The 12153-nt window shown below is 37.6% G+C and overlaps 1 protein-coding gene across 19 annotated transcripts in view; it reads right to left on the bottom strand.

Annotated features, from left to right (window-relative positions):
- The window catches only part of ZFP30 (ZFP30 zinc finger protein), a 54903-nt gene that overhangs the window by 33251 nt on the left and 9499 nt on the right, over nt 1-12153 (bottom strand). For 18 of the 19 annotated variants that reach the window (XM_045988703.1, XM_045988695.1, XM_045988700.1 and 15 more), the window contains 2 exons: nt 11215-11313; nt 4750-6906 (listed from right to left, as the gene is read on the bottom strand). In XM_045988703.1, coding sequence (XP_045844659.1) covers nt 5552-6906; nt 11215-11313 — 1454 coding nt within the window. In that variant the 3' untranslated portion in view covers nt 4750-5551. Of the gene's footprint in view, nt 1-4749; nt 6907-11214; nt 11314-12153 lie in introns of those variants that run through there. The other variant, XM_045988715.1, reaches the window with a different exon arrangement.

The raw sequence follows: 12153 nt of genomic DNA, 5'->3' as shown, positions 1-12153 counted from the left end.
AGTTTATCAAATGATATGATAAAGAGTACAGATGAAAAGTGAGATGAAGAGGACACATAGGGTAAAGTCTTAAAGTACCCCAAGCACAAGAACTTCTGTCACCACGGAGTTGGGGTGCATCACACTTTTGGTGGGGTATGTTTGTAACCTAAAAGCCCTCTGAACCCTATAGTTTGGGTATTTTTATTTTTATGGAGGCTTCATCATTTAGGCATAATAGGTCATTAACCCCATTTCCGGCCATCTACTTCGCAAGGGAAAGGGGCAGGGCTGAAAATTCCAAGCTTCTAATCATGGTTTGGTCTCTTCCAGGACCAGTCCCCATCTGAAAGTCATCCAGTAGCCCACTCAGAGTTGACTTATTAGGAAAAAAGACACCACTATCACCTAGGAAATCACAAAGGTTTTAGGAGCCCTGTGTCAACAACAATGTGAAAGACCAAATATTAGAACAAGAGTTGCTCATATTGTTATTACTTAGGAAATTACAAGTTTTAGAAGCTCTGTGCCAGGAACCAGGAGCAAAGACCAGTATATCTATTTTCTGTTATCTCACACCACTCTTTGACAGCATATCCATGAATTCCGAATACTGGAGAAACAACCATATATCAGATGCTGATTCAGAGCACATATAGACTTCCAGAATGCTGTTTCAGGCTGCAAAGATTTTGACACCCAGCTGGTGCTATAATTGCATCTTTGAAGTGTCATTCCATCATTCTACCAAGCCAACTGTTTCAGATTATTGGGAAACATAAAGTGATCAGTGAATTCCATCAGCATGGACCCACTGCTGTGCACTTATTTTGCCATGAAGTGAGTTCCCTGATTAAAAGTAATGCCATGAGGAATACCATGACAGTGGATAAGGCATTCTTTAAGTCCATGGATGGTAGTTTTATCAGAAACTTTGCATGTAGGGAAAGTAAATCCACACCCCGAGTAAGTTTTTATTCTAGTAAGGTCAAAACGCTGCTTCTTCCTTGATGGTCCAATGTAATCAACCTGCTTCCCGGTAGCTGGCTGCACACTCCAGGGAACGGTGCTATACTGGGGAGCTCAGTGTCTGTCTCTGTAACTGGCAGACTGAACACTCAGCAATGGCCATAGCCAGGTCACCCTTGGTTACTGGAAGTCCATGTTGCTGATCACATGCATAATCTCCATCCCTGCCACCATGAGCACTTTGTTCACAAGCCCATCGGACAATGACAGGGGTGGCTGTGGGGGAAAGCTGTTAGCTACAGAACAGTCCATTCCATCTACTTATTAAAATCCTCCTTTGCTGAGGTCACTTATTTATATGGGACACAGGAATCTTCAAATTTTGCCCTGATTCAGAGGTCTATCCACCTATCCCTTCCCCAGATTTTACTGCTCAAATTTCCAATCATGTTCCTTCCACTGTAATACCATACACTATATCCATTCCCACCCTTGTTCCCGGATTTGTCTGGATAAATTAGGAAACTCAAGTAGTTCTTTTGGACTACAGCACTCCTCCTCATGGGTCACACTTCACACTGCACTTCTAGGAGCCTGCTGGGACTTGAGTCTGGTGATTAGTCTGCAAAGAAAAGGGGATGGTTGTGGGGGCTTCTATTGCCTTGCATGGCCACTGTCTCAAAGGGAGGTCATTACAGTTTCTTCAGGCAATGAATAGTTAATTCCATAAGATGGGAATGTAAAGACTGATGCCACTGTGGGTGGCGATTCCACTGTCACTAGGAATGGAAAGGCCACGTCTGCTGATGAGGCTGCTTCCACTGGTAAAGACGACTCAGAATTTAGGAGCTCAAAGTCCCAGCTATATCAGAGCCTTCCCACTTGCCCCCATGCCATCTTATAAGATTCCATTCTTTCCCAATCAATGCCCTCACTTTAATAGCATTTTAATACCACTTAACTATTCAGCTAAGAATTTTCCAAGTATCTGTTCTTTCTTCTTGCATTTTAATCAGCCAGGGAGCCAAGGAGCCAAGGAGTCAAGCCACACCTTCATTTTCATTACTCAGTTCTACTTTCATTTCATTACTCAGTTCTACTTCCCACAAAACATTAGACAGAATTTTGCCAAGTTCTTTGTCACTTTATAAAAAGAAACGCCTTTCCTCAGCTTCCAGTAACATGTTCCTCACTTCCATCCCAAACCTCATTAGTACTTGCCTTTACCATCCACATTCTGTCAATAATGTATTCTCTAAGACTGTTTTCTTTTCAGCTCTTTCTCTTTTCTAGGTATCACCAAAATCGGTACGTATGTCCTTATTTTTTGCATGCACCTAAAAAACTCTCCCAGCCCTTACCTATTATTCAATTCCAAAGCCACTTCCACATTTCTAGATATTTGTTACATTAACACCCCACTTCAGGTACCAGTTCCTGTCTTACTGATTTTGGGCTGCTATAATGCAGCACAATAGACTGGGTGGTTTATAAACAAATTTCTCCCAATCCTCGAGGCTGGAAGTCTGACATCAGTGTGCCAGCATGGTCAGTTTCTGGTGAGAATCCTCTTCCAAAATAAAGACTGCCATTTTCTTGTATCCTCACATAACAGAAAAGTGTAAGAGAGCTCTCTGGGATCCCTTTGATAAGGGGACTAATCTCAATCAGGCCGGATCCACCATCATCACTTAATTACCTCCAAAAGGCTCCACTTCCTGTCAGCACATTGGGGGTTAGCATGTCAACATGAATTTGAGAAGACACATTCAGTCCATTTCAAAGCCCAAATGGTTTCACTGGAAAATTCTACCAAACATTTAAATAATAATTAATGACTCTACACTACCTCTTCCAGAAACTGAAAGGAGGCAATACTTCGAAACCCATTTTGAGGCCACCATCACCATGTTAGCAAAATGAGGGAAAGACAATTGAATAAAAGAAAACTACAGATCAGTATACCAGTATTCCTCATGAACAGTGATACAAAAATCCTCAAAAAAAAATCCTCAGCAAAATATTAGCACATCATAGCAATCACAGTAAATCCAGCAATATATTTATGTACTACTATGAAGTATGCACTACAAACAAATGGAATTTATTCCAGTGATGTAAGGTTTAGCCAATGTTTGGAAATTCATGAAGATAATTCATCATAACACAGGAAAAGAGAAAAATCAGATTTTACTCATTATATCAACTAGTGAATATTTCAAGTAGAATTTCAAGGAAATACAGAGGGTTCCTTGGCAGTGTTTCCAGATAACAAAGCATTTTCAAAGTTCTAATTGGGACTGAGAGGAGTAAAAAAAATCAAATATATGGTGCTGTCCTAAAAATGCAGCCTCAGAATAAAGATAAACCTAACTTAGCCTTTCTGTGAAATAGCAGGGCTTCTAAGAATCTCAAAGTCATTTTTCCACATCGGCCTCATAGGGAGCCCAACACAAAGAAGAGCCTGTTAATCTTTTGTCTGAGTGAACCCTAAAACAATTCATTTAAAATACAGTTGTTAAGACAACTAGCTTGAACTTAATGGGACAAAAACAATACAAAATGAAAGGGACTTGGGATCCCAAAACATCTCCGGGCTAAAAACAGTCTGAGAAATCTACTCAGCTGTAAACATTGGCTATCTTTCATGAAGGGGGCTGGGGTCAGGGTGGGGATGTGGAGAATGACCCGGGGTAGAAAGACCTCAGGATGCAAACATGCTACTTAGGAGCAGAAAGACACTTAAACTGGGTTCTGTATTATGTAATAATGCAACCCACTGGATATCACAACAGAGAAATTCTGCGAGAAACAAAACAAACTACATTCTTTTTAAAAAACTAAATCTTCAGGGGTGCCTGGGTGGCTCAGTGGGTTAAAGCCTCTGCCTTCAGCTCCGGTCATGATCCCAGGGTCCTGGGATTGAGCCCTGTGTCGGGCTCTCTGCTCAGTGGGGAGGCTGCTTCCCTTCCTCTCTTTGCCTGCCTCTCTGCTTACTTGTGACCTCTGTCAAATAAATAAATAAAATCTTAAAAAAACAAAACAAAACCCTAAATCTTCAAAACCTCATGTGTATTTTACACTTTACCATCATTTTAATTCAAACTAGCCACAATTCAAGTGCTCGATTTTGAGTGCTCAACATATTGCTGGTAACTATCTTATTAGATGAAGGTCTAGTCCATTAATTTCCACATTTAGGTGTAGTAACTGCTTTTTAAACTCATTCTTTAAACATATGAAGTACTATGGGACAGACATGGTAACAGAGGTAGTAACAGGTTAACTAGATAAAATCTGGACCCTCAGTTTTTATTTCCCAAAGATGATATAGCATATTTAATATACCAATGTGCAGAGCTTTGACAAAATCCACAAATTTTGTTATGTAGTAATTTTTTAAAAATCATTTACTTCAATTGGGTTATAATACCATAGCTAATTTTATCTTTAAAATAATATTATGGGAAAGTTGAAATACATAAAAGTAGAGAAAATAGCAAAAACAAACAAAAACCATGTACCCAAGACTCATCTTACCATCACTGACAAACAAGTTATCCATTCTAATTTTTCTTTTGCATAAGCATTTTTTAAAAGTTCCAGACATCAATATCGTCTTGTGTATAAACTTACCTCTAACATTTTTACGTAACCACAATGCTATTATCACACCTAAGAAAAACATAATTTTTAAATATTACCTAATACTGTCAATACTCCCATTTACCCAATTGTCATAAAAATGTCTTTACATGTTTGTTCATCGTGAATCTAATTCATTAATTTGATTGGTATGCATTTCTTCAGACTCGTTTAATATCTAAGAGTTCCACTTCCCCTTTTTCAATGCCATTTTATTGCTTGAGAAGCTAGGTCATTCCTCTTGTAGAATTACCCTCATTTTAGATTAGTTTAATTGCTTCTTCTTCTGTCATGTTCTTCTGCTCCCTGAATTTTCTCTAAAGGGGGTGTTAGATCTTGATGCTTAGATTCAGGTTCAATATTTTGGGGCAAGATGCATATGCTTTATTGTAAATCATTGGGAATACAAAGTGTTTTATCCTACTTTTCATGAGATTAAAATCAATTGACAGGTATCTAGTTGTCGTAACCTCTACTGAGAATTGTGCCTAGATCCACTATTTCATTATGTGCTGCTAAACTCTAATAAAAAATTTTAGCTCATCAACTTCTAGTTGCCCTAAAATACAGTTCAATAGGAAATGCAGGCTAAATGACTTTCCTTTCAATTATCATTTTAGGGATGAGTTAGTGCCCTAGCAACCTCCATAGGTATTTTATACAGATGGGAAGAATAGATGTGATACAATAGATAAGATCAAAAGCTCTCCTATATTTATTCCTTTAAGAGTTTCTTTCTAGAACAAATTTCCTGAAGTTTAACATGGTTTTTAATGCTGAGGAAAGGCTTTTACAAATTCATGAAATTAATATATCCTTTCCTTCAAAAAAAAAACCCTCTTATTTAGCTTAGTTCTAAGCATGAGGCAAAAGGGATTCCTATATTCAATAACTTCCCCTAGAATTTATTTTCTAATGCCCTTTAATACAAAATTCACATTAGAAGGCTTTCCTATAATTACTTAGTTACATTATGAATTCGCTGATGGTAAGTTAGATGGGAATGTTGTCTAAACGCCTTTTTACATTCCTTACATTTGTATGGTTTTTCTCCAGAGTGAATTCTCTGATGTTGAATAAGTGATGAATGAAGTCTAAAGGCCTTTCCACACTCCTTACAGTCATAGGGTTTCTCACCAGTATGAATGCTCTGATGCTGAGTAAGTTGTGAGAGCAGTCTAAAAGTCTTCTCACAGTCCTTACATTTATAAGGTTTCTCACCAAAATGAATACTCTGATGTTGAGTAAGTTGTGAAAACAGTCTAAAGGTCTTCCCACATTCCTTACAATCATAGGGTTTCTCTCCAATATGAATACCCTGATGCGAAATAAGTTCTGAGTAACGACGAAAGAACTTCTGACATTCCTTACATTCATAAGGTTTCTCACCAGTATGAATTCTCTGATGGAGAGTCAGGTGATAGCCACGACTAAAGGTCTTCCCACATTCTTTACAATCGTAGGGTTTCTCACCAGTGTGAATTCTCTGATGGAGAGTGAGTTGTTGTCGCACCCTAAAGGCCTTTCCACATTCCTTACATTCATAGGGTTTTTCACCAGTATGAAGTTTGTGATGTACTCGAAGCCCTGTACTACACAAAAAAGCCTGCCCGCAGTCCTTGCACTCATAGCACTTCTCAGCAATATTAAGTCTCTGATGTCGTGTAAGGTGTGCGTACTGCCTAAAGGTCTTCCCACATTCCTTACATTCATAGGGTTTCTCACCAGTATGAATCCTTTGATGGAGATTAAGTTGTCCTCGCACTCTAAAGGCCTTCCCACATTCCTTACATTCATAGGGCTTCTCACCAATATGAGTTCTCTGATGTACTCGAAGATCTGCACCACATGTAAAGATCTTTCCACATTTTTTACATTCGAGGAGTTTGTCAGAAGTGTGAATTCTCTGATGTCGACTAAGGTGGGCACACTGTCTAAAAGCTTTTCCACATTCTTTACATTCATAGGGCTTTTCACCAGTGTGAATTCTCTGATGGAAAGTAAGTTGTTGGCGCACTCTAAAGGCCTTCCCACAGTCCCCACATTCGTAGGGTTTCTCTCTATTATGAATTCTCTGATATAGAGTAAGAGATGTGAGTTTTCTGTAAGTGGGCATTTTTTTCACTTGCCTGAAATATCCTTCTTGAGGACTTTCTTGTCCCTCAAACTTTTTATATTTATAATCTTTTCTGATAAAGGAGTCTTCAAGGCCACAACTTCTAATTCTTCCCATTATCTCCCACGGAGATAAATTCATTTCATAAATATCCTTTTCTTGAAATAACTTTTTAGTGTCATATCTGGATTCTAAATCTGAAAGAAAACAAGATAAATACATGCTATCTTCTTATTCTAGAAAAAGTAAACCAGCAAATAAAAACTTTGTAATAGAAAAAAAATAGAAAATAAAACTCAGTTGAAATGAGCTAAAAACCTCTAAAGTAATCATGTATTTGAGGCAGTTAGAGAATCTTTACTTGAATTTTTATTTATTTATGAAAAGATTTATTTATTTGAGAGACAGAGAGTGAGAGAGAGAGCGAGTGTGCGCACAAGAGGCGCATAGGGAGAGGGGGAAGCAGGCTCCCTACTGAGCAGAGAGCCCAATGCAGGACTCGACCCCAGGACCCTGGGATCATGACCTGAGCCAAAGGCAGATGCCTAACAGACTGAGCCACCCAGGTACCCCCTTAAATTTTTAAATGATTACTCCTTTTAAATAAAATAATGTACAAACATCTTATCATGACTAACATGGCTTCTGTTTACCGTATCACCTTGTCATTGTCTCCTCTGTTCCCTATACTCCTATCCCACTAGCCTCCTTTCAGCTCCTAAAATATGCCATAATCTTTCTATTTCTTAGAGCTTTTCACTGGCTATTAAATCTCCCAGAACTGCCAACTTGCATTCTCCACATAGTTGGGGTCCTTTCATCCTTTAGGTAAAATCAGACCCATGCTGATTCCATCTAATTTATATCCTTTACTTTCTATCCCAGTAATTTGTTCTTTGTTTCTTAACACATTTTCAATTTTGTTTTACATATTATTCATAAATTTTCCTACCTTTTTATACTCTTTATTATCACAAAGCAGAACAAGTTATAAAACTCATCCTATGGGGAACCAGTCTGGCTCAGTTGGTGGAGCATGTGACTCTTGATCTCGGGGTTGTGAGTTTGAGCCTCACTTCAGGTATAGAGATTACTTAAAAATAAAATCTTTAGGGGCGCCTGGGTGGCTCAGTGGGTTAGGCCTCTGCCTTCGGCTCAGGTCATGATCTCAGGGTCCTGGGATCGAGCCCCTCATCGGGCTCTGTGCTCGGCGGGGAGCCTGCTTCCTCCTCTCTCTCTGCCTGACTCTCTGCCTACTTGTGATCTCTGTCTGTCAAATAAATAAATAAAATCTTTAAAAAATAAAAAAATAAAAAAAAAATAAAATCTTTAAAAAATAAAACAACTCCTTCTATAAAACTTAAAGGTTTTCATTAAAAAACAGAACACTCCCAACATGGATATAATGAAATGGACACGCTTATATATGCCCCTGATACTTAGAAGACATGCCAAATCAAGACTTTGCATTTTGAATATTCTCACCTTGGATACTACCACATGAACACTGAGCTGTAATCTTACGATTTGTATAAACAAAAAGTCAGCCATATTTGTCCCAAATTTGTTTATGCCAGTTCTTATCCCCGCAAGCAACTAAGACAATCATTTCTATAAAAACAAAGCTGAACACTTTAGGATCTTGTTCTACTTTAAACAAACTGAAACTAGAAATAATAGCGTTCACATTGTATGTGTGATCTAATCAAGAAAGAACTGGATGGACCTACAATGAAACAAAAGGCTGAACTTAAATATCGAAAGATTGGCCTATGTTAAGAAATGTTAATATTACAACTTTTAAGATATATGTAAAATATTTAACCATTTAAAAGTATTAAACCAGGGGCGCCTGGGTGGCTCAGTGGGTTAAAGCCTCTGCCTTCAGCTCAGGTCGTGATCCCAGGGTCCTGGGATCAAGCCCCACATCAGGCTCTCTGCTCAGTGGGGAGCCTGCTTCCTCCTCTCTCTCTCTCTCTGCCTGCCTCTCTGCCTACTTGTGATCTCTATCTGTCAAGTAAATAAATAAAATCTTTAAAAAAAAAAGTAATAAACCAAACACTAGTTTGGATTCTACTGAATCAAGAACTTTAGTAAACAACACCAATGTGCAAGCAAAATACTAGCCCCTCTTAGATCAATATAAAAGAAGAAACATTATTTCCATTTGCAGAGTATCAGCTTTAATTAAAAAGAAAATGAGGAACATATTACCTGGTTATAAAATTAATTTGTTTCCCAAGGTATGATGTCTTTAATCACTTTTCTTTTGTTGATATAAGAGGATATGGGATATGTACTTACGACAGGAGCAGTTTCAGTCACATTAACACCAGGGCTAATGTATTAAGAAATCTGTAAATATTAAAACCCTATGACCATGGAGTTGTACTACTCAGAATCAATGCTGACCAAATACTGAGTAATCCATACTGAATTCCAATAAAATACTAAATAATCCTCACATTCTGCCGATAATCTTACTCTTTATTTCAACAAGAAATCAGAAGCAATTGAAAGAAAAACATGTACTCTTCCCTTCATATTATTCAACCAACTTGTGTCCATATCCTTTTCACATGCATGGGTTTTCTTCATAAATTGGCTCCTACTCCTTCCTATCTAGTGAAGGCCATTCCTTACAAAATTATCCTATCTCTCTACTCCATCAATTTTCTTCTCTTTGAAATCATTCCCTTCAACATATAAATATGCTCTAATACCTCATATCTTAAAAGACATTTCCTATATCCCATGAGTGTGCTTTTATGGCAGAATTTCTCCAAGACTTGCATATACTTGTATTCACTGCCCTCTCACCTCTCATTTTCTTATTATTTTATCTCCCAATAACTTTAAAATAAAACTTTACTACAGAGTATCTCTAACATACACAAAAGTAGGGCAGTATAATGAATATCCGTGCATCTATGACCCAACCTCAACCACCACCAACCCGTGCCCAATCCAGGCCTGTATGCATACCCCAAACCACTTTCCTCACATTATTTGAAGCAAATCCCATATACTAATTTTTTCTGCTTAAAGGATTTATCTCTAATCATATACTATTATCCAAACCTAAAAAAGTGAAGTGATTCTTTAAGATTATAAGAAATCAGTGTTTACACTTCCAATCATCTCAAACATAAAATTTTAAATAATTCAAAAATAGTAAATTGATCCCCCCAAAAAGTCCATAGAATACAACTGGTGGACAGGTCTTTTACATCTTTTCATCTAAATGTTTTGCTGTTTTCTTTCAATTTCCCTTATAATTTATTTGTTGAAGAAACTATTTTTTGACCCTATAGGATTTCCTATTTCTTAATTTTGCTGACTATAATGCCAAAGTCCATTTTTTTTTTTTTAAAGATTTTATTATTTATTCAAGAGAGAGAGAGCATGAGAGGAGAGAGGTCAGCCGGAGAAGCAGACTCCCTGCCAAGCAGGAAGCCTGATGTGGGACTCGATCCTGGACTCCAGGATCATGACCTGAGCTGAAGGCAGTCGCTTAACCAACTGAGCCACCCAAGTGTCCCATTCCTCTATCTTCTTCCCATAAATTGGCAGTTGCCTTTAGAAACTCATCAGATGTAGGACCAATTTTACTGGCAAAGTTATTTCATAGGTGATACTGTATCCTTTCATTAAAAGAAACAGGTCTGATTATCCCCATTCCTGTGATGTTATCAGTATTGATATTTAATGCCCAGATCCAACTGTTCATTATGGGTTCCAAAATGGTAATATTCTAATTCTGTCATCTTTCGTTTTTTAAGAAAAGCATCCTTCTTATCTAATATTGGTACATTTCTTATAAGAAAAGGAAAATACTTCTTTTCCTTTATATTTCAAAAATAAGTTAAATCTCTAGCAGTTTCCAATGCTGACCAATTTGCTATTAGTATCACTAAGAATTTGTGGAATTAAGCATATTTTATGTGTTACGTTACACTGCAATTACGTGCATAGATAGTCAAGTGGTTCCATCTCTGACCAGCTGGAGCCTCTTGTAACTGGTTCCTCTTCTCTGACCACACTATCTAAAGTTACCCCTTTCAGCCATCAAAATTCTCCATTTTCTTGCACTACTTACATTTCTTCAAAACTTAATCACTTCATGATATTTGGTAATCCATTTGTTTATCTGTGGATTGTATGACTTTCCTACTACAATGTAAGCTTCATGAAAAGAGGCCACTGGAGAAATATATATACAAAAGATGAACCGAAAACGAATTTGATCCAAAATACAGGTAAAATGGTTGCCATTATGAAGTTTCCCCCCACTGAAATGACAGAGAAATATGAGAGTGAAGAAACAAGTAGTAAGTGGAAGTATAGATGAAATTTCCTTGCTGGCTCATGTGGAGATCTAAGTTTTCTTCCCAAGTTTCAGGTCTTCTTTTCATTATCAACGTCCATGGGGTGTGTTTCCTTGGCAACCAGCAGCCTGTGCCATGCCAGAACCACGTATCTCTGCCTGATTAGCATTTACTCACCTAGGCTCCTCCTTCTTCTCCCATCCCTCACAACCATCCAGGGTTCTTTCCCTTGCTCTAATAGGGTGATCACATCTGGCTTAGAAATGGAACATCCTGCTTGAAGAAACATAATGGTACATAATAAAGAAAGAATTAACTTAATCGAGCTTTCAGATCAAAAAGAGTAATGGGATTGAAAAACATTCGTATTAGTGTTACTTCAGGACCACAAAGAATAACAAGAACAGAGAAGTAGGTACACTGTCTTACTTTAATTTAAACTCATGCAGAGTCTCTTTCTTGAGAGGAAGTAATGATTTTGGGGTTTTTTTTGAGGAAGTAATGATTTGAGAACATTGGCTTCAAATCCTGCCTCTGCACCTGGGTCACTATGGCCTCAGTTTTCTCAGCTGTAAAAAGGAGGTATTATGTCTACCCATTGGACTGTTGTAAGGTTTGATTTTATAAATGTAAAGTGCCTGGATGAGTGCTTAGTACAAAGTATAAACACTGTACATACTTATTGGATACTTTTATTAGGTATTTTGCTAAGAGGAAAATAATTAGTTTCTTACCAGGATATATACCTAATATTAAACGCAAAAATTCATGTATTTTAAACTTTTAATCACAAATCAATTAAAAGGTAGTTATGTCTGCTGCAGTAAACTGAATGTGTCAACTTGAGTTTTAACAAACTGTTGGCTGAACCCAGCAACATGTATGTTGTATAAGCTTTTTAAATAGATATGGGGAGCCAGAACCTCTAGTCTTCCTACTCCTATTACAAGTGAGTAACAGATAACAGGCCATCTAGAGCAATAAGAAACCTCATTTCTTTGACAATGGTTTTGCTGTGAAGTGTCTGAGAATTTATACCTAGCTGTTACTAAAGAGGAGTAATTACAGAAAAGGCACAGAAAGACATAAAGGTCACTGGATTACGGGGGAAGCTAA

Source organism: Meles meles, chromosome 19, assembly GCF_922984935.1.
Source record: "Meles meles chromosome 19, mMelMel3.1 paternal haplotype, whole genome shotgun sequence".
NCBI lineage: Eukaryota > Metazoa > Chordata > Mammalia > Carnivora > Mustelidae > Meles > Meles meles.
The sequence above is the reverse complement of the archived record's forward strand: the minus strand, read 5'-3'. Positions and strand labels throughout refer to the sequence as shown.